At 42.9% G+C, this 24,748-nt stretch overlaps 1 protein-coding gene across 1 annotated transcript in view; it reads left to right on the forward strand.

Moving 5' to 3' along the window:
* The window catches only part of LOC311128221 (neurogenic locus notch homolog protein 1-like), a 56,924-nt gene that overhangs the window by 13,902 nt on the left and 18,274 nt on the right, over nt 1-24,748 (forward strand). Inside the window, exons 3-18 of the mRNA XM_084160255.1 lie at nt 3,767-4,029; nt 11,302-11,640; nt 16,442-16,564; nt 16,738-16,971; nt 17,266-17,421; nt 17,755-17,940; nt 18,213-18,326; nt 19,605-19,718; nt 20,201-20,434; nt 20,662-20,772; nt 21,896-22,088; nt 22,208-22,353; nt 22,563-22,676; nt 23,649-23,768; nt 23,895-24,047; nt 24,152-24,380. Coding sequence (XP_084016381.1) covers nt 3,767-4,029; nt 11,302-11,640; nt 16,442-16,564; nt 16,738-16,971; nt 17,266-17,421; nt 17,755-17,940; nt 18,213-18,326; nt 19,605-19,718; nt 20,201-20,434; nt 20,662-20,772; nt 21,896-22,088; nt 22,208-22,353; nt 22,563-22,676; nt 23,649-23,768; nt 23,895-24,047; nt 24,152-24,380 — 2,829 coding nt within the window. The remainder of the gene's footprint in view (nt 1-3,766; nt 4,030-11,301; nt 11,641-16,441; nt 16,565-16,737; nt 16,972-17,265; nt 17,422-17,754; nt 17,941-18,212; nt 18,327-19,604; nt 19,719-20,200; nt 20,435-20,661; nt 20,773-21,895; nt 22,089-22,207; nt 22,354-22,562; nt 22,677-23,648; nt 23,769-23,894; nt 24,048-24,151; nt 24,381-24,748) is intronic.

The following is a 24,748-nucleotide window of genomic DNA, read 5'->3' on the forward strand; positions in this document are numbered from 1 at the left end:
CAGTGGCAGATGGCAGATCAGGCCCTATATGGGGAAGGGAGTAGGGGAGGAGAGGGGGCTGACCCAAAGTCACAAATGTGTTTGGGGTCAGGGTTCAGGGAAGCATCTGCTCTGGCCCTGAGGGGACATTACATTGCTGGGAGAGACCTGTTGCTGTGGTGTGTTGCCGAGGCCTGATGGGTTTTACAGCGTGGGGGGGGGGGGGGCTGACTTCAGGACAAAGAAGATCCGTTACAGTGAGGGGATGGGGGAAACACACATAGGCAGGCACGCGCATAAATATGCAGACACACACACACACAGACTCCACCTCCGTCTTTGTCTTTATTCGTCTATTTCGCACAAACACAACTCTCTCCATACATATTGTACAATAGTACTGTGAGCCCCTGACACATCCAAAAAAGGTTATCCTGCTGGACGTATTGAGTCATGTTACAGTGAAAAGTGAAGTCTGCATGGGAGGCAAAGAAACTTCAAAGACACGGTTTTGCCAATTGCCTCTGGTTGGACCCCTGGGGAGGGTAGAGCGGTTAGCCTCACCTCCAGTCCTCATATCGTAGTGAGTCAACCACAGAGTCTCCCAACAGGCACGTGTGAGGTCTGAGATGAGGGCTGTAAAAATTACAAAAAAAAACAGGGCTGAGAGCAATGACTGTATATATGAATGGACAAAGCCATCAATCACGTGACACCATTCATTCCTATGTGAAGACTCAATAGCGCATTGAAGCCAAATAAAGTCGGTTAAGATGGCGTCGCATGGAGACATAACATGCGCAGTTTGAGCCACTCCAGGGTGACGTTGCAGGCTAGCTCAGTGCTGCCTCCTCTCATTGAGTAACTCCAGTTGAAGGCAGAACGGGGTACTGCAGGCTGCCATTAGCAACTAAATTATCCTTAACTTCGTCTGTGTGCGATTAAAAAAATAATCTGTTCAAGGACATACATCTGGTGCATTACAAACAATTATTGGTACCATGGTTGTCTTCAGAAAATATATTTTTCTATACACGAAGATTCACCTCGGCAGATTTTTCCATTCACTGTAATGGTGGAATCTGTTTTCTGCAGTACCGTGGTCGGCCTTGAACTTCTGTGGCTTAAATGAGAGGGGCAGTCGTTCTCCCCTGGCTGAGCGTGAAAGAGATCATGGGTCATCACTTTCATGGCAGTAAAGCTTTTTTTGAATTTGAGAGGGAGAGAGAGAGGATTCACAAGTGAGAGTATTTAGAGGAAGTAAGCAGTGGTGTTGCATGGTGTACTGAAACTTCTGTACTTTTTCGACACTATAACACAAAACGCTCAGGTGTTAGAATTTGTTACTTTCTGTTCTTCTATAAAAATGTGTTGCACATTTTGGAAATCACCTAAATGTATTGAACTTATTAGAAAATTAATTAATTAGCCCAAGCTTATCATAAAACATGAACAGATTGCGTCAATGATTCGTATTCCCTGCGACTTTCTGAAGAGGTAACGGCACGGGAATGCCCCTGTCTGTGTGTGCGGTGCGTGTATGTCTACCACTTTGTGTAGCCGTTAGTGATGCTAATGATAACCGTCTTCAGGTAGATGGAAAGGCTTTCCCAAAAATCTTATTAATTAAAAGTTAAGTACAAAGTAGCCTATACCTACCTGGCAGAATCATGATTATTTATGTCAATCCAGTGGGCATTTGTTTTGCAATCTCCATCTCATGTGCGCTACAGAAACCGCTAACCAAACAACAGTGCTAGCTGCATGCACACTTGAATTAAACTGGGAAAAATCTGTCCTTAAATTTTTTTTTTGCTGTGGTATTGTTTTGGTATCGAGTATCATGATACTAAACCTGGTATCGGTATCAAAGTGAAAACTCAGGTAACGTGACCATACTAGGTGAAAGGGTGACTCCGGTAAAGGTCTCCACACAGTTAATGTACGTCGATGTGCTCTTGGGTGGAGTCATATTTTTTGTAGCAACAAGCACCTTTTGGTAACGTGATACCCTCGCCGTTCCATGTGTTCCTAGACCCCCGAATAGCAATATTCACAAGGGGGCGATAGCAGAAATTTCCTTTTCATCTGCCCATTTGTGGTAAAAGCAAAGAAGAATCATGTTGAAAGCATCACCAAAGAAAATCAATTGCATAGTTGAGTAATAGCTACATGTAATGAAAGTTTAGGTTTGTTTTACATTACCTTGTTTTGTGCCTGCCAGTTAGCTGTAGGCTACTCCTCTAGCAGCTTGCTAGCTAGCTGTCTAAAAACAGCACGCAAGCTAGCCTTTTAGCTTCCCACATGTGAAATAATCTGATTTATAATTAAATAATATGCCCTGGCAAATATTATTATACTTACCAGTGTAACCTACAACATCATCCCAGTTTGATATGCTGCTTGAATGTATATTTCGCTCCCATATCAGCTAAAAATAGAATGTCATCATGTTTGGTCACAGAGAAAGCACATGGCTAGTAGCTATTTTTACCATTTGAAAATAGCCTGGAATCGTGTAGTTATACTTCTAAACAAAATACCTTTTGGGGGGGGGGGGGGGGGAATTGTAATAAGGCTACCATGTTGTTTGGTTTATTGTTTGAACAGTCCCTGAGATTATATTTGGTTATCAATGCATAGCCTATATAGATCAAATCAAGGAACCAAGCGAGTTTGGTGGTAAAATACAGGTTAATTGCGTACACAACACTTCCCCCACGGCTGTGCAAGGAAGACGCTCCTTTTGTGACGAAAAACGCATCTGCCCTCTAGAGGACAGCATCCCACCTCTAGAGGACAGAGAGGAGGGGAGAGGGGGAGGAGGTGTGCCTAACAGCTGCCTTCATTAACATGCGCACCTGCTCCCTGTGGAGATTCTACGAGGCCAACAGATGCCCTCTCTGACATGCATAGACACACTTACACTCCCTCTCTATCTCTCTCTCACACACACACACGATTAAAAACACAGATTCTCTAGATCGCAGTCTAGATCTCTTAGTATAAACGTTAGATTATTACAGTGCTGCCTAGTCAGACTAGTTTTCCCCTGCTAACCACATCTGCTGCCAGGGTTGGGGATGGGGGTGAGGGTCTTTCTGGGAATAAAGAGGGTGTCTCATGATGTGATGATGGTTGGGGGTGGGGGGAGGGTTGGACAAGGAGACTGTTGCTGTGTCTGACTATGGTGGGAGTGTGGAGGAGGGGCACAGAGGGGCTTAGTAGCCTTAATGCGGTGCTCCATGTCTGGGCAGCTGGGCCGATCAGGGCCCCTTGATCTCTAGGGTCATGACGGGATGAGGGTGGACAGCCTGGGTTGGAAAAGGTAGCTGGGAACGGGACGGCACAACGAGACTGTCCCCAAAGCCTGTTTTTGGTGGCGTCTGTTGTCCCAGCAGAGTGTGTTTTCAAAGTTCTGAGGGACATTTAATCCAGGGAGACACACTAGAAAAACAGCCCACCCTGGCCTGGCTCTCGCTCCATCCCTCCCTCCCTCCCTCGCAGGGCTGCTGTGGGCCTCTGTTGAGCGGGAAACTGAGAGGGCCACTATCCACACCCATCCTCTTGCTTCCCTCCACTCCTGGCTCGTTAGTATCATGTGTTGATATAGAGTTTGGGGAGATACAATTCTATTGTACTGCTAAGAGAAACTGCAATATAATTCCACCACATTCTATCCTCATATCCTCCACATAAAACAAGTGGTTCACTTTAGACTGTTTTAGACTGTTTTCCACCTGTGTTTCGACCGCCTCTAACTGTCACTGGTCTCCTTTCTCTCCAGGTGTACAAGTGACTACGTGGGTAGCCGCTGCCAGTACCCCAACCCCTGCAACCCCTCACCATGCCGCAACGGCGGCGAGTGCCGCGCCGTATCCCACGGCAACACTTTTGACTTCCGCTGCATATGTCGGCTGGGCTTCTCCGACCAGCTGTGCCTGACGCCTACCAACCACGCCTGCATGAGCTCGCCCTGTCGCAATGGAGGGACTTGTGACCTGATCACGCTCTCCGACTACCGCTGCCGCTGCCCGCCCGGCTGGTCAGGTAAGATATTAAGATGTATATTTTTAAGGTCATTTCTGATTTTAGTGAGCAGATAGTGGGAGAGGATGACAGTAGGGAAATCTAGAGATACACTATCTATACAAAAGTATGTGGACACCCCTTCAAATTAGTGAATTTGGCTATTTCAGCCGTGCAATCTCCATAGGAAAACATTGGCAGTAGAATGACCTTACTGAAGGGCCCAGTGGCTTTCAGCGTGGCACCGTCATAGGATGCTACCTTTCCAACAAATCAGTTCGCCCTGCTAGAGCTGCCCCGGTCAACTTTAAGTGCTGTTATTGTGAAGTGGAAACGTGTAGGAGAAACAACGGGAAACGTCTAGGAGAAACAACGGCTCAGCAACCAAGTGGTAGGCCACACAAGCTCACAGAACGGGACCACCGAGTGCTGAAGCGCGTAAAAATCATCTGTCCTCGGTTGCAACACTCACTACCGAGTTCCAAACTGCCTCTGGAAGCAACGTCAGCACAATAACTGTTCGTCGGGAGTGTCATGAAATGGGTTTCCATGGCCGAGAAGCCACACACAAGCCTAAGATCCCCATGCGCAATGCCAAACGTTGGCTGGAGTGGTGTAAAGCTCGCTGCCATTGGACTCTGGAGCAGTGGAAACACGTTCTCTGGAGTGATGAATCACGCCTCCCCATCTGGCAGACGAATCAGGGTTTGGCGGATGCCAGGAGAACCATACCTGCCCGAATGCATAGTGCCAACTGTAAAGTTTGGTGGAGGAAGAATAATTGTATGGGGCTGGTTTTCATGGTTTGGGCTAGGCCCCTTAGTTCCAGTGAAGGGAAATCTTAACGCTACAGCATACAATGACATTCTAGACGATTCTGTGCTTCTAACTTTTTGGCAACAGTTTGGGGAAGGCCCTTTCCTGTTTCAGCATGACAATGCCCCTGTGCACAAAGCGAGGTCCATACAGCAATGGTTTGTCGAGATCGGTGAGGAAGAACTTGACTGGCTTGCACAGAGCCCTGACCTCAACCTCATCAAATGCCCATGATTTTGTAATGAGATATTCAATGATTAGGTGTCCACATACCTTTGGTCATGTAGTGTAGGTTGTTTCAAAGGGCAATAGGCTGGGTTCGAACTAATGCCGACACTGTAAACGTGTGCCGGAGGCTGCAGCATTACCGTTCGGTCTAGCCAGGACACACAAGGTTTTAAGACGCTGTGTTAGGGGCCAGAAGATTTTCCTGTTCAGGTCACATGGTCAGAGACTGGGAACTCCTGGCTCTATCGATTTTTCTATTGAATTCACAACTTGATTATTCCCTCTGGAGTAATTTGATGGTTGTGGTTGAAGTGTACCCAGCTGGCACATTTGGTTCCTTGGAAGTTGTGGGAATGTACGTTTTTGGTTTTCCATTGGTTCTGGGAACGAAGCCATAAGTACCGGTAAAACAGAACATTTTAAAAACATTCTGAGATGGGAAGTGACATTTTGCCTGTTCTAGGAACCTGAATTTTTAAGTTGCAGGGAGGTTCTGATAATCTTTTACTACTGAACGTTTTCCTGGGAGGTTTTATTAACATTCTGAGAGTGGAGATTTTAGGTTATTTGGAGTTTTTTTAATAACCTCCTTAACTTTCACTGAATGTTTCAATAATACTTTTAATAACACTGCTAGATTAGTTTGTGTTAACTGTTTTGAATTCCAAGCACAGATATGACACATGGAAATTAATTTGCTTCCACATGAATCATGCAAACATCTTTTTTCTTTTTTGTGACATGCTGTCAGTGAGATTCAAACCTATGGTCTTCTGTCCTCATACCAATGGAATTAGCCCAATGTGCCACCAGGATGGAGCTAGCATGCCATGTTTTTTTTTTACTCATACAAAGCTGTTCATTTTAGTCTATTCAAACAGACCCCATTTAAAAGGAAACAAGCACTCACTAAGATCAGGTGTGGCCAATTAGTGGGCGCGGCCAACATACCTGAAAACACTTAACAGGATTGAGGATAGAGAGAGTTTTGTTGATTCTGAGAACGGAATGTATATATTTTTGTTAGCTATATGTGTGACAACTCCACCAGTCCTATTTATAATATAGTTTACAAAGATTATACCGTTTTTAATGTTTATCTTCCAAAAAATAATGATTTTTAAAATCAATTAGTATATTTGAGTTTAACCATAGTATTGGTTGTAATATTTGTTCTGTCTTTTCTGGTGGATTAAACTGAAATTACAACCAACTTTCTATGGCTTGTTTAACTATAGCTACACAATCCCCCGAACTCAACCAAATTTAGATGGTTTGGGGTGAGTCGGACCGCAGAGTGAAGGAAAAGCAGCCAACAAGTGCTCAGCATATGTGGGAACTCCTTCAAGACTGTTGGAAAAGCATTGCAGGTGAAGCTGGTTGAGAGAATGCCAAGAGTGTGCAAAGCTGTCATCAAGGCAAAGGGTGGCTATTTGAAAAATCTCAAATATAAAATATATTTTGATTTGTTTAACACTTTTTTGGTTACTACATGGTTCCATATGGGTTATTTCATAGTTTTGATGTCTTCACTATTATTCTACAATGTAGAAAATATTTAAAAAATAAAGAAAAACCCTTGAATGAGTAGGTTTTCTAAAACTTTTGACCGGCAGTGTATATTTTGGAGATTATTTCATTTTCAAATAACTGAAAGTGAGAGGTTGTAATCTGAATAAAGGGGAAAAAGGCCGTTCTTGGACATGGGGTGAGACATTCTTACTAATCTGCTAGAGAACCAGTTCGGTTTTAAGTATAACGTTTGTATGACTGAAGCCTTTAGTGAGAGGTCTAATGCTTTAATATTTAATCATTTCTGCCCTCTGAATTCATATTCATTATATATATATAGGCCCTTTTAATTTTGTTTGGCTTGCCATTCCAAACAAAATTTAATATTTTTTGCTCATATAATTTAAAAAACAAGTCGATAGGTGTAGGCAAGGCCATAAGCAAATGGGTAAACTGGGATATGACTAAAGAGTTAATCAGGGTGATTTTTTTCACAAATAGACAGGTATTTTTCTTTTCCATGGTTTCCAACTTTCTATTAAAATGTATTGTATTGAGAATTTATTGATTTCGGGATATGAATACCGAGTATGTTCAGTTCACCGTCAGACCATTTTATTGGTAAACTACACAGTAATGTAAAAGTTGTATATTTTAGTGATCCAATACGTAATATAGTACAGTTATCATAATTTGGTTGTAATCCAGAGATGTTAGAACAATTATCTAGATCCTATGAGGCTGTGGACGGATCCAAATTGTGGATTAAAAAAAATATGAATCATCAGCGTACAATGGCACTTTTGTTTTAAGCCTTGGATTTCTAGCCCCTTGATATTATTGTTGGATCTGATTTTAATAGCTAACATTTCGATGGCCATAATAAATAAATATGCCGATAGTGGACAACCTTGTTTTACTACTCTTGACAGTTTAATACTTTCTGAGAAGTAGCCATTATTTACTATTTTATACCTAGGGTTACTATACATAACTATATTTTAACCCATTTTATAAGAGATTCTCCAAAATTGAAATATTCCAAGCATTTATATATAAATTCCAGTCGTACTTTATCAAAAGCCTTTTCAAAGTCAGTTATGAATACCAGGCCTGGTTTCCCACATTTTTCATAGTGTTCTATTGTTTCCAGTACTTGTCTTATATTATCTCCAATGTATCGTCCATGTAAAAAACCTGTCTGATTTAGGATTAATAATATCCGACAATACCTTTTTTAAATTCTATGCGCTATGCGTTTTGCTAGAATCTTTGCATCACAACACTGAAGTGTAAGGGGCCTCCAGTTTTTTTAATGGACTGGATCTTTATATTTAACATTTGGGTCCTGTTTCAGTAATAATGAAATCAGACCTTGTTGAGTATCTGAAAATCTACAGTTTTTATAGGAGTGGTTAAAACATCCTAATAACGGTGCTCTGAGTACATCAAAAAGGTTTGGTATACCTCAACTTGTATGCCATCCAGCCCTGGAGTTTCCCCAGACTTAAAGGCTTTAATTGTATCAAGAAATTCCTCCTCTGTAATTTGGCCTTCACATGAGTCTTTCTTCTGAACAGCTGTTCATTTTACATTATTAATAGAAAAAGATCCTTACAATTCGGTTAGTGGAGATGGAGGAGATTGAAACAAAAACATATGCTTAAAGTACTTTGCTTCCTCTTTCAAAATATCGTTTGGTGAATTATGGTCATTTGTTTCAGTAAATTATTTTTTGGTAGCTTTTCTATGTTGAAGATCCAAAAAAAATAATTGGTGCATTTTTCCCCATATTCCATCCAGTTCACTTTATTTTTATATTACGCTTGATCTTTGTTGAATAAGTTCCTCCATTTGTTTTTGTTTTTCCTCTAACTTATTATGTGCCGCTATGGTACAGTTTTATTGCTATCTATCTGTACTGTTAGTCCCTCTATTTTGTTTGTTAATATGAACTCTTTTGACCTAAATTGCTTTTGTTTTAAAGATGAGTATTGAATTGCATTGCCTCTAAAGGCACATTTAAGTGTCCCATATAATAAGGGGATCTGCTGTAGCTATGTTATGTCGGAAAAAGTAAGTTATAAATTATTCTGTCCTAGTTAAAAACAAGTTGTCATCCAATAGGCTTTTGATTAAATGTTAAATATCCTCACCCACGTGGAAATTCTGTAAGTGTAAAGTATATGCCAATTATTTGATAGTCTGACCGCATTCTGTCTGCTATCAACACTTTTTTTAAACTTTTGGTGCCAGTGAGAATTACATAAGAAAGTAGTCAAGACGACTAGCTTGATTGAGCCTCCACCATGTATATCTCACTAGGTCAGGATATTTAAGCCTCCATATATCCACTAGTTCCAATATATCAATGATAATCCTGATTTCCATTAACTGCATGAGGGTGATAGTTTGTGGTGTGATTTCCTTTACGGTCCATTGCGGTATTTTAAACCGTATTATAATCTCCCTCCATAATAAGGGAGATTATAGTCTTGTCTGTTTTCCACACAACTTCATCTAAAATTGTTGAGTGAGTTTCCTGTAACAATAGATATTATATTCCTTCTCTTTTAGCCAGGTAAATACTGATCGTCTTTTCTTATTATCTGCTAAGCCATTACAATTATAACTGGCAATACTTATTTCACCATTTACCATAATGAGATACAAGTTTCAACTCTATTTATCATAATATATGTTTATAAACTTACCATTAAAAAGTACCGTCATGATTGAGTGTCCATATAGCTGTACCATGATATTTGCACTGCTACTAAGTAAACCTCCAATTGTTGATCTATGGGTCTTTAGCTAAGTCCAGCTAACCTTTTGATATGCTGATGATATGCTGAGCATCATGACTTGCTTACATTTTTTACATTTAGTTATGCTCATGTCAGTTATTTTATTTGTCCTTCCTCTCTTCTTAAGGGATAGAGTCCAGACAAGCTATTTTAGGAAACGTTATATTAGGCCTATAGTGTAATGCTAAAATAATGTAGCATATCAAATGAATTGACAAGGAAAGTTTGAAGAGGGAGAGAGAGACAGCTATAGTATTACTAGAGACGTTGGTTATGTCATTATTATCCCAGCATGTGCCTTATTCCAGAGGAAGATTTGCACTGGATTAGTTTTTCCTAAATGCCCCATGTAATTCTTACTTTTTTAAATTCAATTGAGTCTATGCCGGAAGCCTGGTGGTTTTCATTCTAGGCATAAGGATATTTCAACATCATGTGTAGATGATAAAAGGCTACACTGATCACTTGTGCTTCGCTGCCAAATGTATAGGTGTCCCCATAGGGTTAATATTTAAATTGAGGAAATGTGATCATAATCATTATTTTAACGATCCACGTTAGACGTCCCTCCTAGTCAAAAGGCTCTCCATCCTGCTGAAATGAACTGCTGGACAGTGCACTTGCACTTGATATGCATTTATGGATGAGAAAGTGAACTTGCCATTTCCAAAAAGGAGCTCAGTGGGGAATCGGGGATTCCCTGCTTTGCGATCTGTTGCCTACGTCAACAGCCACTGTCAGCCAGGGTTTCATTAAATAGGCCTAGGCACTATACTTTTTTATTGCACATTTAATTCAACTGACGATTTGGAGATATTCATCTTCAATTAATTGGCACAAAATGGACATCAGAAAAATATATATTTTTGTCTCTGGCTTGCATAACATAGGTGGTGGTCGCCTAAATTCATTGTAGTAGGCAAGGCCTAATATATAGGCTAGCATACGAATGGTGGATTAATAGCCCAGCCTATTAATTAACTTCTAATTTACACATCTCAGTCTTTACTTCTCTGTTCCCTTCTTGCGCAATTCATGCATCTCCGCTTGCATCTCCACTGGCCTCTCTCTCTTCCATCCTCTCTCTATTCCTCTTATAGCTCTTGAACCAGTAGCCTAGCCCAATACGTGTCCCAGAAGTAGCAATATAGTTTGGTCACTTGTTTTGAGCAATTAAAAAATCATTATATTCGAGGAAAGAGGCACCTTGCTCTTGCTTGCTGGATATAAAATAGGCTACAGCTTTCACAATGAACTAGCAGGGAAGTTTGAATGGCAAGAGCTTCTCTGGTGTAATGTGATCACATTGGCTGGTGGTAAAAATGCAATAAACGGGAATCTTCCGTTCTCCACACGCCCCCAATGTTTATGTTTACAATTAAATGTATTACGTCAGCATGCCCAATGTTACCAATCAAATGTATAAATTAAAGTTTTCATATCAATTTAATTTGCATAAATATTGTGATTGGATGATAGCTGTGAGGGTTGTTGAATCAGGATTAAATCCTCTGATCTCCTCGAGCTCAATAATGATATAATGTTCATATTTGAAGATTGCCGAAAGGCCAGTCTCTTTGGGAAATGATAGGAGTGGAATGTAATAGCTGAACAGAGACGGCAACCAGGCTAATGAGATACCAAGTAAATAACGTTTATATAAGTTCCTTAAATGTGCTGAGAATGTTCCAAAGCCAATCAACTATCCTGCACCATTCCCAGAAGGTTGTGGGAAGGTTGTATGCAAAATAACCATAGGACAACCACACTCTCACCAAGCTCGAAGAAACATATGGTTATCAGAACATTATGTGCTAGCTGGGGATGGCCTAAATGATGTAACCAAATGAAATACTTGTTCATGCAGGTATGTTTGACGTGATTTCATTGTTAGTTTTTTCTTTGTTGTTGTCCTATCCTCCTCCTCTAGGGAAGACATGCCAGATCGCCAACCCCTGTGCCTCCAACCCCTGTGCCAACGGTGGACAGTGCTCGCCCTTCGAGTCCCACTACATCTGCGCGTGCCTGCCCGCCTTTCATGGCCAGACCTGCAAGCAGGACGTCAATGAGTGTACCCAGATGTCATCACCCTGTCGTAACGGGGGAGTGTGTGTGAATGAGGTGGGCTCCTACCACTGCCGCTGCCCCCAGGAGTACACGGGTGCCCACTGCGAGACCCCCTATATGCCCTGCAGCCCCTCTCCCTGCCACAACGGGGGCACTTGCGTGCAGAAGGGGGACACCACCTATGACTGCAGCTGCCTGCCAGGTAACCCTTCACCCCTTTGCTCAAATCTATTAAAATACTTTATCTGTGCCTGTTTGAGCGTGCCTGGCGTTGACTTTTCAATAATTTGTGTTTACCAAAGAGGTACTGGCAGGAATTGATTAATAGAGAGCTGTTGTAGCTTGGATGTGATTGGTGGATATAGGGCATTGCCAGTCTCTGGTTTCTGCTGGCAGGATATTATTGCACAGATGTTTCCCAGCTAGAACATTTGGTTCCTTGGAAGTTGTGGGAACGTACGTTTTTGGTTTCCCATTGGTTCTGGGAATGAAGCCATAAGCCTGAACGTTTTTTAAAATGTTCTGAGAACGGAAGTGAAAATTTAGCCTGTTCTGGGAACGTTAATTTCTAGGTTGGTGGGGGGTTCTGAGAACGTTTTACTATGGTTCCTGAAAGTTTTACTGGGAGGTTTTATTAACGTTGTGAGAATGGAAATTCTAAGTTATTTGAAGGTAATTCAACAACGTTCTGAGAACATGTTTCAGTAAGACTTTTAATAACACTGCTAGCTTAGTTTGTGTTAACTGTTTTAAACTCCAAGCACAGATAGGACACAAATTAATTTGCTTAGGCATTAATCGTGCAAATACATTTCTTTTTTATTGTGGCACAGTGTCAGTGAGATTCGAACCTATTAACGGTTCTCTATCCATGGAATTAGTCCACTAATTTGAGAACATGCCTTTTAAATAGAACCATGAGGAAACCTGTAGGAAACGTTATAATGAAGTACTGAAAATCCCACAGAAGAACGTTGTTTCTTAACGTTCTCTGAACTATTTTAGAAAATGTCCAAAGTCAAACCAGTTTGAGAACGTTCCTAGAATATTACCAAAATTACAATGAAATCTAACCATGTTTGAACGTTTAGGAAAGTAATGAAATACAGAGAAAATTATGTTTTTTTTGTTCCTTAAATGTGCTGAGAACGTTCCAAGGCCAAGCAACTATCCTGCACCATTCCCAGAAAGTTGTGCGAAGGTTGTATAGAAAACAACCATAGGACAACCACGCTCTCACCAAGCTCTAAGAAACATATGGTTCTACAAACGCTATGTGCTAGCTGGGTTCCCCCTGATAACTACACGCGCGCACACACACACACACACACACTCTCACACTCACACACACAGAAACACACACATCACACAGGTTTTCTGTTTTCAAACGGTTTGACAAGCCAATTGTGATTCCGCCTAGGTGGGAGAACTACAGTTGTAGAGCTATTGTGTAAGATAGTGGTTAATGGTGGTTAGGGCTGTTATGGTGACAGTATTACTGCAATACCGGTGGTCACGAGTCATGGCCGCAGTCAAATTTTACCTGGACGTTTAGTCACGGTAACTATGCTTCTCCAAAACTGCGCTCTGATGCTGCTGGTGGTCATTAGTAGCCTACTAATACTTGCTAACTGCCAGTCGCTAATGGCCTGGTACTCAGTGATCTATTGTCCCTATAATCACTCTGACGTCAATACAAATGCAATCGAAAATCAAATCAAACACTTCATGAGAGCCCATGAGCTCATGTTGCGCAACATTTCTATAGACATTTACATTTACATTTTCGTCATTTAGCAGACACTCTTATCCAGAGCGACTTACAAATTGGACTATGCAATTGCGTGAGAAAACAGTTTTGATGGCCTCTATTAAAAAGAGGAGGATCCCATCAGCTTTCTGTAGGCTTACTATATTTATTTGTCAACTTTCCTAATATTAAGCACATTGCTTTTGCTTTACAACAGGAATATAGCCTACCTGGCTGGCATGAAAATGAACAACGGGAAAAGAGTCCTCCATTCGCTATTTAAGTGCATAGATGACATGTATTTTTTCACCCTGCCCTTGTTCCGACAGGTGCATGATAATGGTCTATTCTAAATCAAAAATAATTTCACACATATTATTTAGTATTTGTAAAGACAAGATTAAATTAAGAATAGTCTGATGGGTGACTATTATCACTTGTGAATGATGCCCAGCATGTGCAGTAAGGCAAGAAACAGCACGTTTTTTTTTGTGCAAAAAAAAATCATAGTCACACACATCATGTAGCTATAGTCCATAGGCCTATATGTTTTGGTAAGGTTTGTATCACAACTAAAGTGACCAAATAACTCCAAATGTACAGTGCCGGGATAAAGTATTTGCCCCCTTTCTGATTTTCTCTATTTTTGCATATTTTCTATACTGAATTATCACATCTTCAACCAAAACCTAATATTAGATAAAAGGAAACTGAGTTAACAAATAACAAAAAATAGTATACTTATTTTATTTATTTAATTAACAAAGTTATGCAACATCCAATTCACCTGTTTGAAAAAGTAATTGTCCCCTTACACTTAATAACAGGTTGTGCCACCTTTAGCTGCAATGACTGCAACCAAATGCTTCCTGTAGTTGATCAGTCTCTCATATAGCTGTGGAGGAATTTTGGCCCACTCTTGCATGCAGAACTGCTTTAGCTCAGCGACATTTGTGGGTTTTCAAGTATGAACTGCTTGTTTCAAGTCCTGCCTAATTGGGATTAGGTCTGGACTTTGACTAGGCCATTCCAAAACTTCAAATTTGTTGCATTTTAGCCATTTTCATGGAGACTTGATTGTGTGTTTTGGATCATTGTCTTGCTGCATGACCCAGCTGTGCTTCAGCTTCAGCTCACAGACGAATGGCCTGACATTCTCCTGTAGAATTCTCTGATACAGAGCAGAATTCATGGTTCCTTCTATTAAGGCAAGTCGTCCAGGTCCTGAGGCAGCAAAGCATCCCCAAACCATCACACTACCACCAACATGCTTGACCGTTGGTATAAGGTTCTTACTGTGGAATGCAGTGTTTGGTTTTTGCCAGGCATAATAGGACCCATGTCTGTCCTTTAGGTGCCTTTTGGCAAACTCCAAGCGGGCTGTCATGTGCCTTTTTACTGAGGAGTGGCTTCCGTCTGGCCACTCTACCATAAAGGTCTGATTGGTGGAGTGCTGCAGAGATGGTTGTCCTTCTGGAAGGTTCTCCCATCTCCACAGAGGAAATCTAGAGCTCTGTCAGTGACCATCGGGTTCTTGGTCACCTCCCTAACCAAGGCCCTTCTCCCCCGATTGTTTAGTTTGGCAGGGCGGCCAGCTCTAGGAAGAGTCTTGGTGGTTCCAAACTTCTTCCATTTAAGAATGATGGAGGCCACTGTGTTCTTGGCCCTTCAATGCTGCATACATTTGTTGGTACTCTTCCCCAGATCTGTGTCTCGACACAATCCTGTCTCGGTGCTCTACGGACAATTCCTTTGACCTCATGGCTTGGTTTTTGCTCTGACATGCACTGTCAACTGTGGGACCTTATATAGACAGGTGTGTGCCCTTCCAAATCATGTCCAATCAATTTAATTTACCACAGGTGGACTCCAATCAAGTAGTAGAAACATCTCAAGGATGATCAATGGAAACAGGATGCACCTGAGCTCAATTTCGACTTTCATAGCAAAGGGTCTGAATACTTATGTAAATAAGGTATTTCTGTTTTTTATGTTTAACAAATTTGCAAACATTTCTAAAAACCTGTTTTCGCTTTGTCAGTATGGGGTATTGTGTGTAGATTGATGAGAAAAATAAATATTTAATCCATTTTAGAATAAGGCTTTAACGTAACAAATGTCGAATGCACTGTAATTTTGGCAATTTACTTTAGGAAAAGCTTCCCCTAATCTTATGGACTCGCTGCCTATGCTTGCATATTAAAAACGTAAGCATATAGGAGGACCTGTTTATTTGTTAACTGTTCAACTCAGAATAGCTGCATGTGCGCACTCCCTCAGAAATCGTTTGGAGAAAATATCCTTTCTATTTTATTCAGCTATGTTCAACTGTATTCTTCATACTATAAAATAATATAAAATAATGAATTCTAAGCAAATCTTGTCTGCTAGATGAACTGTGTAGCCCACAGCCATATGGCATAGCCAGATCAGGGCCTAACATAAGGACAACTCAGAATATGCAATTCTGTTCTTCTGAAATAGGCTACATTTTCTTCATATCATGTTTCTTTAGACCTGTCTAAAATAAATAATGGATTTATTGTGATTGTGTAGTCTATATTAAATGGATTCATGTAATTGTTCCAATGGTCGGCATCAGTGGCTTGTAGACTATTCATGGCAACCAGGAGATGCTAAATGTGTTTATGGTAAGTTCTGCATGCAGCTGCCGAGACTCTCTCATTCCCAACGGCTCAGAAACAGACGGAATTCCCAGATTTGTCTCCTTATCAATCCCTTCCTCCTGATGATAGCGAAGCATGCAGTTGGTGGTGTTGGCCTAAAGGTTGAGGTTTCAGTGGTAATCAAAGTTCAGTCACCTGTAGAACAATCCCAAGTGTTTGAGTGAAGGAGGGTTTCTTTGTGATGGAATGCGGACAGAGAGTGAGGCAAGCAGGAAACCTGCAGAGCTTTGGGTTGATCGTTAACCTGAGTTTTGGTTTGTAAAACGCTGACACACTACTCAGAGAGCCTTTGATGTGTGCAAGGAGGTAGGTTATACTGCTGTCTGTCTTAAACAGACGGCCATGGGAATATGCAGATCTTATCTCTGGTTATAAAGAATTGTAACAATAATAAGAAGGGTGGGTCTGATTGATGTGCAGTGAAATTGTTTCTTGTTTCTATGCTGAATGACTGACGTCTCATTTTCCTTTTTCTTTCCCTATTGTCTCTCTCTTTCTCCCCCTCTCTCTCATCTCTTACTCATCTCTCTCTCATCTCTCACTCACTCTCTTACTCACTCTCTCAGGATTTACAAGTCAGAATTGTGATCACAACGTTGATGACTGCCCAGGCCACAACTGTCAGAATGGTGGCTTGTGTGTGGATGGGGTCAACACCTACAACTGCCAGTGCCCCCCTCACTTTACAGGTAACCTTTATACCCACAAACCCTCCAATCTTCAAGATGGACAAGGTCTCTCTTGAAAATGAATGAACTTGAGATTACATGAACAAAAACTATTTCAAATTTCCACCCACATTGGCCCTATATCCATCTCTTATGGCCCCTGTATGATGTAATCCTTGTCCTCTGCCCTCTAGGCCAGTTCTGTACCGAGAACGTGGATGAGTGTGAGATGATGCCAAACACGTGCCAGAACGGTGGTACATGCCACGACACCTACGGCAGCTTCCACTGTGTCTGTGTCAATGGCTGGACGGGCGATGACTGCAGCGAGAACATCGACGACTGTGCCAGCGCAGCCTGTTATCACGGCGCCACATGCCACGACCGCGTAGCCTCCTTCTTCTGCGAGTGTCCGCACGGGCGCACAGGTACTACGATCTCACATGTCCCACACTAACCACACACACGCGTTGGAAGAAAAGTGATTAAAAATAAGAAACTGTTGAGAGCTTTGCACACCAGGCCACACTGAACTGAGGTGGCCTGGTTACACCCCCATGATAGTTGCTTGAAGATATTGAGATACTATTTTCAGGTGGGTACTTCACAATGTTAGTTGTTGAGGTGAGTCAGTTCTCCCCCTTTACAGTAGAAAGCATTTTGTGCCCCTGGAAATGCACTGCCTATAGAAATCCCATTAATCATAATTTGTCTTTCCTCAGGATTACTGTGTCATCTTGACGACGCCTGCATCAGTAACCCGTGTCAGAAAGGCTCTAACTGTGACACCAACCCTGTCAACGGCAAAGCCATCTGTACCTGCCCTCCAGGTTACACCGGCTCTGCATGCAACCAGGACATTGACGAGTGTTCCCTAGGTGAGTGACTTCTCTCTCTGCTCCTCTCTCGTTTCTATAGGAAGGTACCTGTCCCTGAACATTCAGGATGACAAACTCTGCCAATGTGCTATTTGCCAAACACTCCCTTGAGAGATTTTCAATTAGACTAACTTGGATACATTAAGGTTAAATAAAAATAAATGATTGTCAGTGTGACGGTTATGCATTTTGGTAATAGTTTGGCATCAGAACACTGAAGTGTAAAAGGCCTCTTTTTTTTTATATCTACCTCTTGTGTTAATGATAGAGAAATTGCGCGGGGTGAAAGTGGGGATATAAGTGGTGATGTATATCCTGTGTTTGACGTTTCAGGTGCCAACCCTTGCGAGCACGGTGGGCGCTGCCTGAACACTAAAGGCTCGTTCCAGTGCAAGTGTCTCCAGGGTTACGAGGGCCCGCGCTGTGAGATGGACGTCAACGAGTGCATGTCCAACCCCTGTCAGAACGATGCCACCTGCCTGGACCAGATTGGAGGATTCCACTGCATCTGCATGCCAGGTACGACGACACATTGGAATGTACCATTTAGGGGGATATTTCGGTTTGTAACACTGTCTTACTGACATAGACACTTTGACATGTTGTTAGGTGTAAGAATAATTGTTCATGATTGGAGTCATCTTTCTGTTCTCTGCCCCTGCTACAGAAGACAATACTAGCTATCTAAAAATGGCAAAATATTTTTGGAGCCTGTGAACTCAAAGTAATGTTACCTGAAACTGTGTTTCTGTAATATTGTCATAAACGTGTGTGTGTGTGTGTGTGTTCAGGTTATGAGGGGGTGTTTTGCCAGATCAACACCGACGAGTGTGCCAGTATGCCCTGTCTGAACAACGGGAAGTGCATTGACAGGATCAACTCCTTCTACTGCGAGTGCCCCAAAGGTGAGAGAGATGGCGGGTGGAAGGAATTGAGGGATGGATGGGTGAAAGGAGGAATGGAGGAAGGAAGGTGTACAGGGATGGAGGATTGGAGGAGTAGATGGAGGGTGGGGGTCCTCAGCTCCTGATAGGGTTGGGTGGGAGTGGGGTCACTGGAGGGTAAAGTAAAGTGAATGATTACCATAGGGGGGTGTGTGTGTGTGATTAATACTTTTCTGAGGTTGACTAGTGTAGGCATTTCTGATGAGGGCAGGGAGGGTGGTAATAACAAGGTCCCCCCTACATTAGCATAATTGGCGGACAAAATAGTTTGCACAAGACCTTAGCGCCCAAAGAGGGGGGTATAAGGGGTGGTGGGGGTGAGCAATTGTGTATTTGGAGCTCCTGCTATATGGGTTGTGTGTGTGTTGAGGGGGGTATCATTATAAAGTTCAGGATCCAGGGTCCTCCAGACCTACTTTATTAAATTAGTTTCCCCTCCATTTTCCATTTTCTCTCCTCTGCATATGCACTGTAGAGCCACAATAAAGGCTAGATTACGTTTGAAAGATGTGGTAAAATAATTAAGAGCGCAATTACATTCAGCTAACGTTAGATAGATATCTTTTAGGCCTACATTACAAATTCAGCATATTTAAATTACCTTAGGACAAACCAGGCTTCATTTTATCAATATCATGCAAATCATTACATGAGGTGAAAACAAATTCAGACTGAAAACTGTTAATTGACTGGGGAGTTGATCCTGCTTGCCATTGCATTGTTCTGAGATTCCTTTCTTTCTTTCTTTTTAAAGCTACGGCGACAATTTCAGAATGTAACAGGCTATTAGTGCAATTTCAGGGGAAAACCCAATAAAGCAAATCTCAAATTAAAGGAAAATATCTATACATTTCTGCTCTTTCAAAAACATTGTTCTGCTATTAAGATTTTTACTGTATGAGAATTTGGCTTGAAAAGACAATTCTGTTTAGGTTCTACAGAACTAGTGGTCGCGTACGAGACATGAGAAATGTGCATCTTTACATGACAGTAATATGTTCATACGCTGGTATTATTTTGATAACTCTTGTAAATGTATCATAGTGTAAATGCTCTCCAAGACAACGCAGTATTTTAATCTTAAAGAACTGTCCCCAGATGTGTAGCCTACAAATAATGTTAGATGTACATAAACTTGGATTCAATACGAGACAAATAACTAAACTGTAAGAACAGCAAAACAGCACAGAAAACAATAACAGAAAGGAGTATGGCTGATATATATTCTTCCTTGTCCAGGCTTCTCTGGTGGTCTATGTCAGGTTGACATCGATGAGTGTGCCAGCACGCCCTGCATGAACGGAGCCAAGTGTACCGACGGCCCCAACAAATACTCATGCGAATGCACTGAAGGTATAGTAGGCTGGCACATGGTTAGAACGGTTTGAGGCTCAATTCTTGTCTTTAAATTAATACACTTTATAGGGTGGTACATGGACCAAGGCCAAGCCTACTCCTGGACCGAGTTTTTTTTTTTTGTGCAACGATAGGCTTCCTCTGGTTCGGCGGAATTTCCCCCTCTATAAGATCTCTTCATCCTAGAACATAAGCTACATTCCGATTCTCTACCCTTATTCTGAAATGTGCGCTCATACACTCCCTTTCATGGATTTAAAATACATGGATTGGTGTGAGGAATATGGTGGAAACTCCTTCCAGCTATGCTTGCACCAATGCAATGCTTTTGAAATGCATGAGGGGGAGGTATAGTTTCAAATGAAATATCATTTTCTCTACTCCAACTCAGTATGTGCTGCCCCAATGATCCAGTTCCTTAATATTTTGAACTCAGTAGTTAGTTTCTTTCTGTGTATCTATCTTCTCCTCCTTTCCAGGTTACTCTGGGCAGCACTGTGAGACTGACATCAATGAGTGTTACTCGGACCCCTGTCACTATGGCACCTGTAAGGACGGCCTGGCCACCTTCACCTGCTACTGTCGCCCTGGTTACACGGGCCGCCTGTGCGAGACCAACATCAACGAGTGTCTGAGCCAGCCATGTCAGAATGGAGGCACCTGCCAGGACAGGGAGAACACATACATCTGCACCTGCCCCAAGGGCACTGCAGGTACAGGAACACACTCTCTCTCACACACACACACACACATGCGCATGCAGGAAGACACACGCAGAGACACGCACCCACACAGGCAGGCAGACATACACACACATACACACGCACACACCATACTACAATCCTACATATTTTACAACACAGGCAGCCACATCCAGGCATATGTGTGAAACTCTGCCAGTGTTAGTAACATTGTACCCCCTACTGTGGTTGTTTGACAGGCTTTAACTGTGAGGTGAATCTGGATGACTGTAAGAGCAAGCCCTGTGACTACGGGAGGTGCATTGACAAGATCAACGGCTATGAGTGTGCATGTGAGCCAGGTTACTCAGGTGAGCACTGGGTTGAAGAGAGGGGGGAAAGAGAGGGGGACAGGCAGGACAGGTGGCCAGCGAGCTGACTCAAACAGAAGAGTGGTGTCATATTCCCTGTGTGGGACAAGGCGGGAGAACAGAGAGGCAGCCCCAAACCTGATACACGTACTCTCTCACACACTCATTCACTCACACACACATCTGCTGCATGTGCACCTGGTGTGTATAGACTGTGTTCTTACACCTAAGCACTGACCTTTTTATAAGTTTCCCGGTATCAGTGAAGAAAAGGTGGATTATTTTGCCCAAACCATTCCTGGAATAACAATTCCAGTCCACCTATTCCCATGGGGCTACCGTTTCAAGACCCTGTAGGGCCTGTTTTCTCTACTTGTATGTGTGTGGAAACATCCTGTGTGTTTGTGTGCACACATATGTGTCGCATTTTTGTGTGTGTCTGTGAATACTTAATAAACTCTTAGGTTGGGAGGGTCGTGGGTTTGCAGGCAGGCTGCTGTTGTGCCCCTGCTCCTCTGTCTTTTTGTCCTCTTTCCTCTGTTTTGTGAGTGTTGAGGGGCAGGGCTCACGGACAGAGGGCCATTGTAGTTGTAGAGCAGGCAGTTGGGCCCTCCCCTTTCTGATTGATGGGGGAGGGGGGATGTAATTGTTGCTCACCGGCGTGTGAAATGGGGCCCTTCTGTCTCTCCTTACCAGCCCTGGGTTAAGGTGGCCCTCCCTCCCCCACTGTTCCCCCTATGAAGCGAGGAGGAGGGGGTGGCGAGAGGCTTTGTGTGTCCCATTGTCACTGGTATAAAAGATCTGAGCTTACACCCCCTCAGATCCAGCTGAAACATTCCTTCTCCCTCCTTACCAGAGCACCTCTTATTATTCAATGGGCAGGGAGAGGGAAAGGCCACACTGCTAATCTCCAGTGGCTAGCCTGGCAGCCTCACCCTGCCTCTATATACCCTTTAGTAATGTGGCCCTGTGTATTGTGCAGACTCCCCCCATCACCTCAGCAACTAACAAAGGATTAGAGATAGAGAGCGAGAGAGAAGAAAACAAAATGTCCAGCTGTGGTTTCTTTAAACAATGGCCATATATGAGTGAATACTCACCCCCTGCTGTGTTGGATTTTCAGGGGCCATGTGCAACATCAATACCGACGATTGTGCCATCAACCCCTGTCACAATGGTGGCACCTGCATCGACGGCATCAACAGCTTCACATGCCTGTGCCCAGAGGGCTACAATGATGCCACCTGTCTGTTGCAGGTGGACGAGTGTGGCAGCAACCCCTGCATCCACGGCCGCTGCCAGGACCTGGTCAACGGGTGAGCACACACACACACACACACACACACACACACACACACACACACACACACACACACACACACACACACACACACATATTTCGATTAAAGCTTACCTTTCTCTATCTGTATTCCAGCTACAAGTGTTTCTGTGACTCTGGCTGGAGTGGGCCTAACTGTGACATCAACAACAACGAGTGTGAGTCCAACCCGTGTATGAACGGTGGCACCTGCAAGGATATGACCAGTGGATATGTTTGTAGCTGCCGAGCCGGCTTCAGTGGTCAGTTCAATTCAACGTGTCTTCCCTTACTGTTTCTCACTCTCCCTATCAGCTCCTTCTCTCTCTCTCTCTCTCTCTTTTCTATCTTCTCACACCTTACCCTCTCAATCCTGCAACTCTGTTTGAGTGGGTGTGTGTGGTGGATATCATCCCTAATAAGTCTGCGACTCTAACCCATGTGTGTTCTCTAATCCCCGGCCATGCTGTAGGACCTAACTGCCAAACTAACATCAACGAGTGTGCCACCAACCCCTGTCTGAACCAGGGCACCTGCATTGACGACGTGGCCGGCTACAAGTGCAACTGCTTACTGCCCTATACTGGTATGATAACGTATTGATTTTCGCGGAGCCATATAGGCCTAAAGAGATGTGTACAGTAGCCTTATGGCTCTGGTTTTGGTTTGGCCCTCTACTCAGAAAGGCCTGTATGGCTCCGGAATAGAAGACTTCTTGAACAATGGTATAAAAATACATTTCTGAAATCCACTTGTGCGCTGACTACTGAGGGCTCTTCAGTAATATTGCTGAGATCTACAAATAATCCTGTGTAGAGCCCATCCCCTGGGAGAGCAATATATGCAAATTGTTATTCAGACAGCAGACTTATTTTAGAAAACATAGGTTGACTAATGCCCACTAACTGTGTGGAAACAGGCCTTATGTTTTGCTCCTCTCTGTCATTTGTGGAAAAATCCACCCTGTCTACCATGTTGTGATAACTTTGTGTGTGTGTGTGTGTGTGTGTGTGTGTGCGTGTGTGTGTGTGTGTGTGTGGGAATAACATGCTATAGACCGGGAGGGCTGGGAACTGGGACCTGTGGCCACTTCCTCTTCCTGTCTCTGGGCTACACAATAGCAGGAAACAGGAAGCAGCTTCCTGCCTGGTCTCTGGTTACTGTGGAGCGGATAGGGAAGTGGATAGGAAACTGGGATTTAAAAACTGATGTCACTCTTCAGGGGAAACTCCTCTGAGTGTGACTAGAAAAGGGAAATATCATGCAATGCAGCCATTTTCATTTCCATTTCGCTTTAAGACAACTTTGAAGAAGTCAACTCTACCAAGAGTTTAAAAGCATTGAATTGTGATGTAGTACTTCTCCAAAGATGTCTAACTGCAAAAGGGAAGTGGAGAGTGAAATACAAATGTAACATGAACGAAACATGTATGAATGGAACAAACATTCATGGCTCTTACTCAAAAAGCGTACAGACCGATGAATGATCTGTGATGGATTCCCTGTAGCACTTGAGGGCATTTGTTTGAGGTGTGTGTTGTGTTCCTATCCCTACCAGGTGAGACATGTGAGACACTGCTGGCCCCATGCAGCCCCCGGCCCTGTAAGAACGGTGGCGTGTGTCAGGAGTCTGAGGACTACCAGAGCTTCTCCTGCCTCTGTCCAGAGGGATGGCAAGGTAAACTACTCATCTCTTCCTCCATCAATCTGTTCTGTTTATTCCTCCATCTGTCCACCCATCCATCCATCCAATAGAGGGTGTTCTTTGAGAGACTGACTGCCCCCCCTCTCTCTCCTCTCTCAGGTCAAACATGCGAGATAGACATCAACGAGTGTGTGAAAAGTCCGTGCCGCAACGGCGCCACGTGCCACAACATGGTGGGCAGCTACCGGTGCAGCTGCCGTCCGGGCTACACCGGTCAGAAGTGTGAGATGGACATTGACGACTGCAAGCCCAGTAAGGAACTTCAACTCCTAGCTCTATCTTGTAAAGTGAACTTGGCCCAACTGTATCACTTACCTGATACATCTCTCTCTCTGTTTCTCTTTTTCTCGTTCTAGACCCCTGCAGTAATGGAGGTCTGTGCAGAGATGGAGTGGACAGCTTTGTGTGCACTTGTCTGCCAGGGTTCCGTGGTAGCAGGTGTGAGCAGGACATTAACGAGTGCGAGAGCAACCCGTGTAAGAATGGGGCCAACTGCACCGACTGTGTCAACTCCTACACCTGCACCTGTCCACCCGGTTTCAGTGGCATCAACTGTGAGAATAACACCCCCGACTGCACAGAGAGGTACAGAGAGCAGTTCACATACTGTGTTTCTGTTAGTGGCAATTCAAAAGCATGGGAAAGAGCCCCTTTTTGCAAGAGAAACCCTCTTCAAAGAGTATCTTAAATGAATATTTTCTTACTAGCGCTGAATTTACTGAAAATGTACTTTCTACGACTGTGATGTGGTTGTCTCCCCCAGCTATCTTAAGATGAATGCACTAATTGTTAAGTGTCTCTGGATAAGAACGTCTACTAAATGACTAAAATGTAAATTTCAAATGCTTTTGAATACATCCTAAGAGAAACAATCAATTTCCACATTGCTTGATAAAAACAATGTTGACCAGAATATTCTGGATGTTGCTAAATAACCAACTAATAATTTTAGA

Source organism: Coregonus lavaretus, assembly GCF_964263955.1.
Source record: "Coregonus lavaretus genome assembly, chromosome: 4".
Classification (NCBI taxonomy): domain Eukaryota; kingdom Metazoa; phylum Chordata; class Actinopteri; order Salmoniformes; family Salmonidae; genus Coregonus; species Coregonus lavaretus.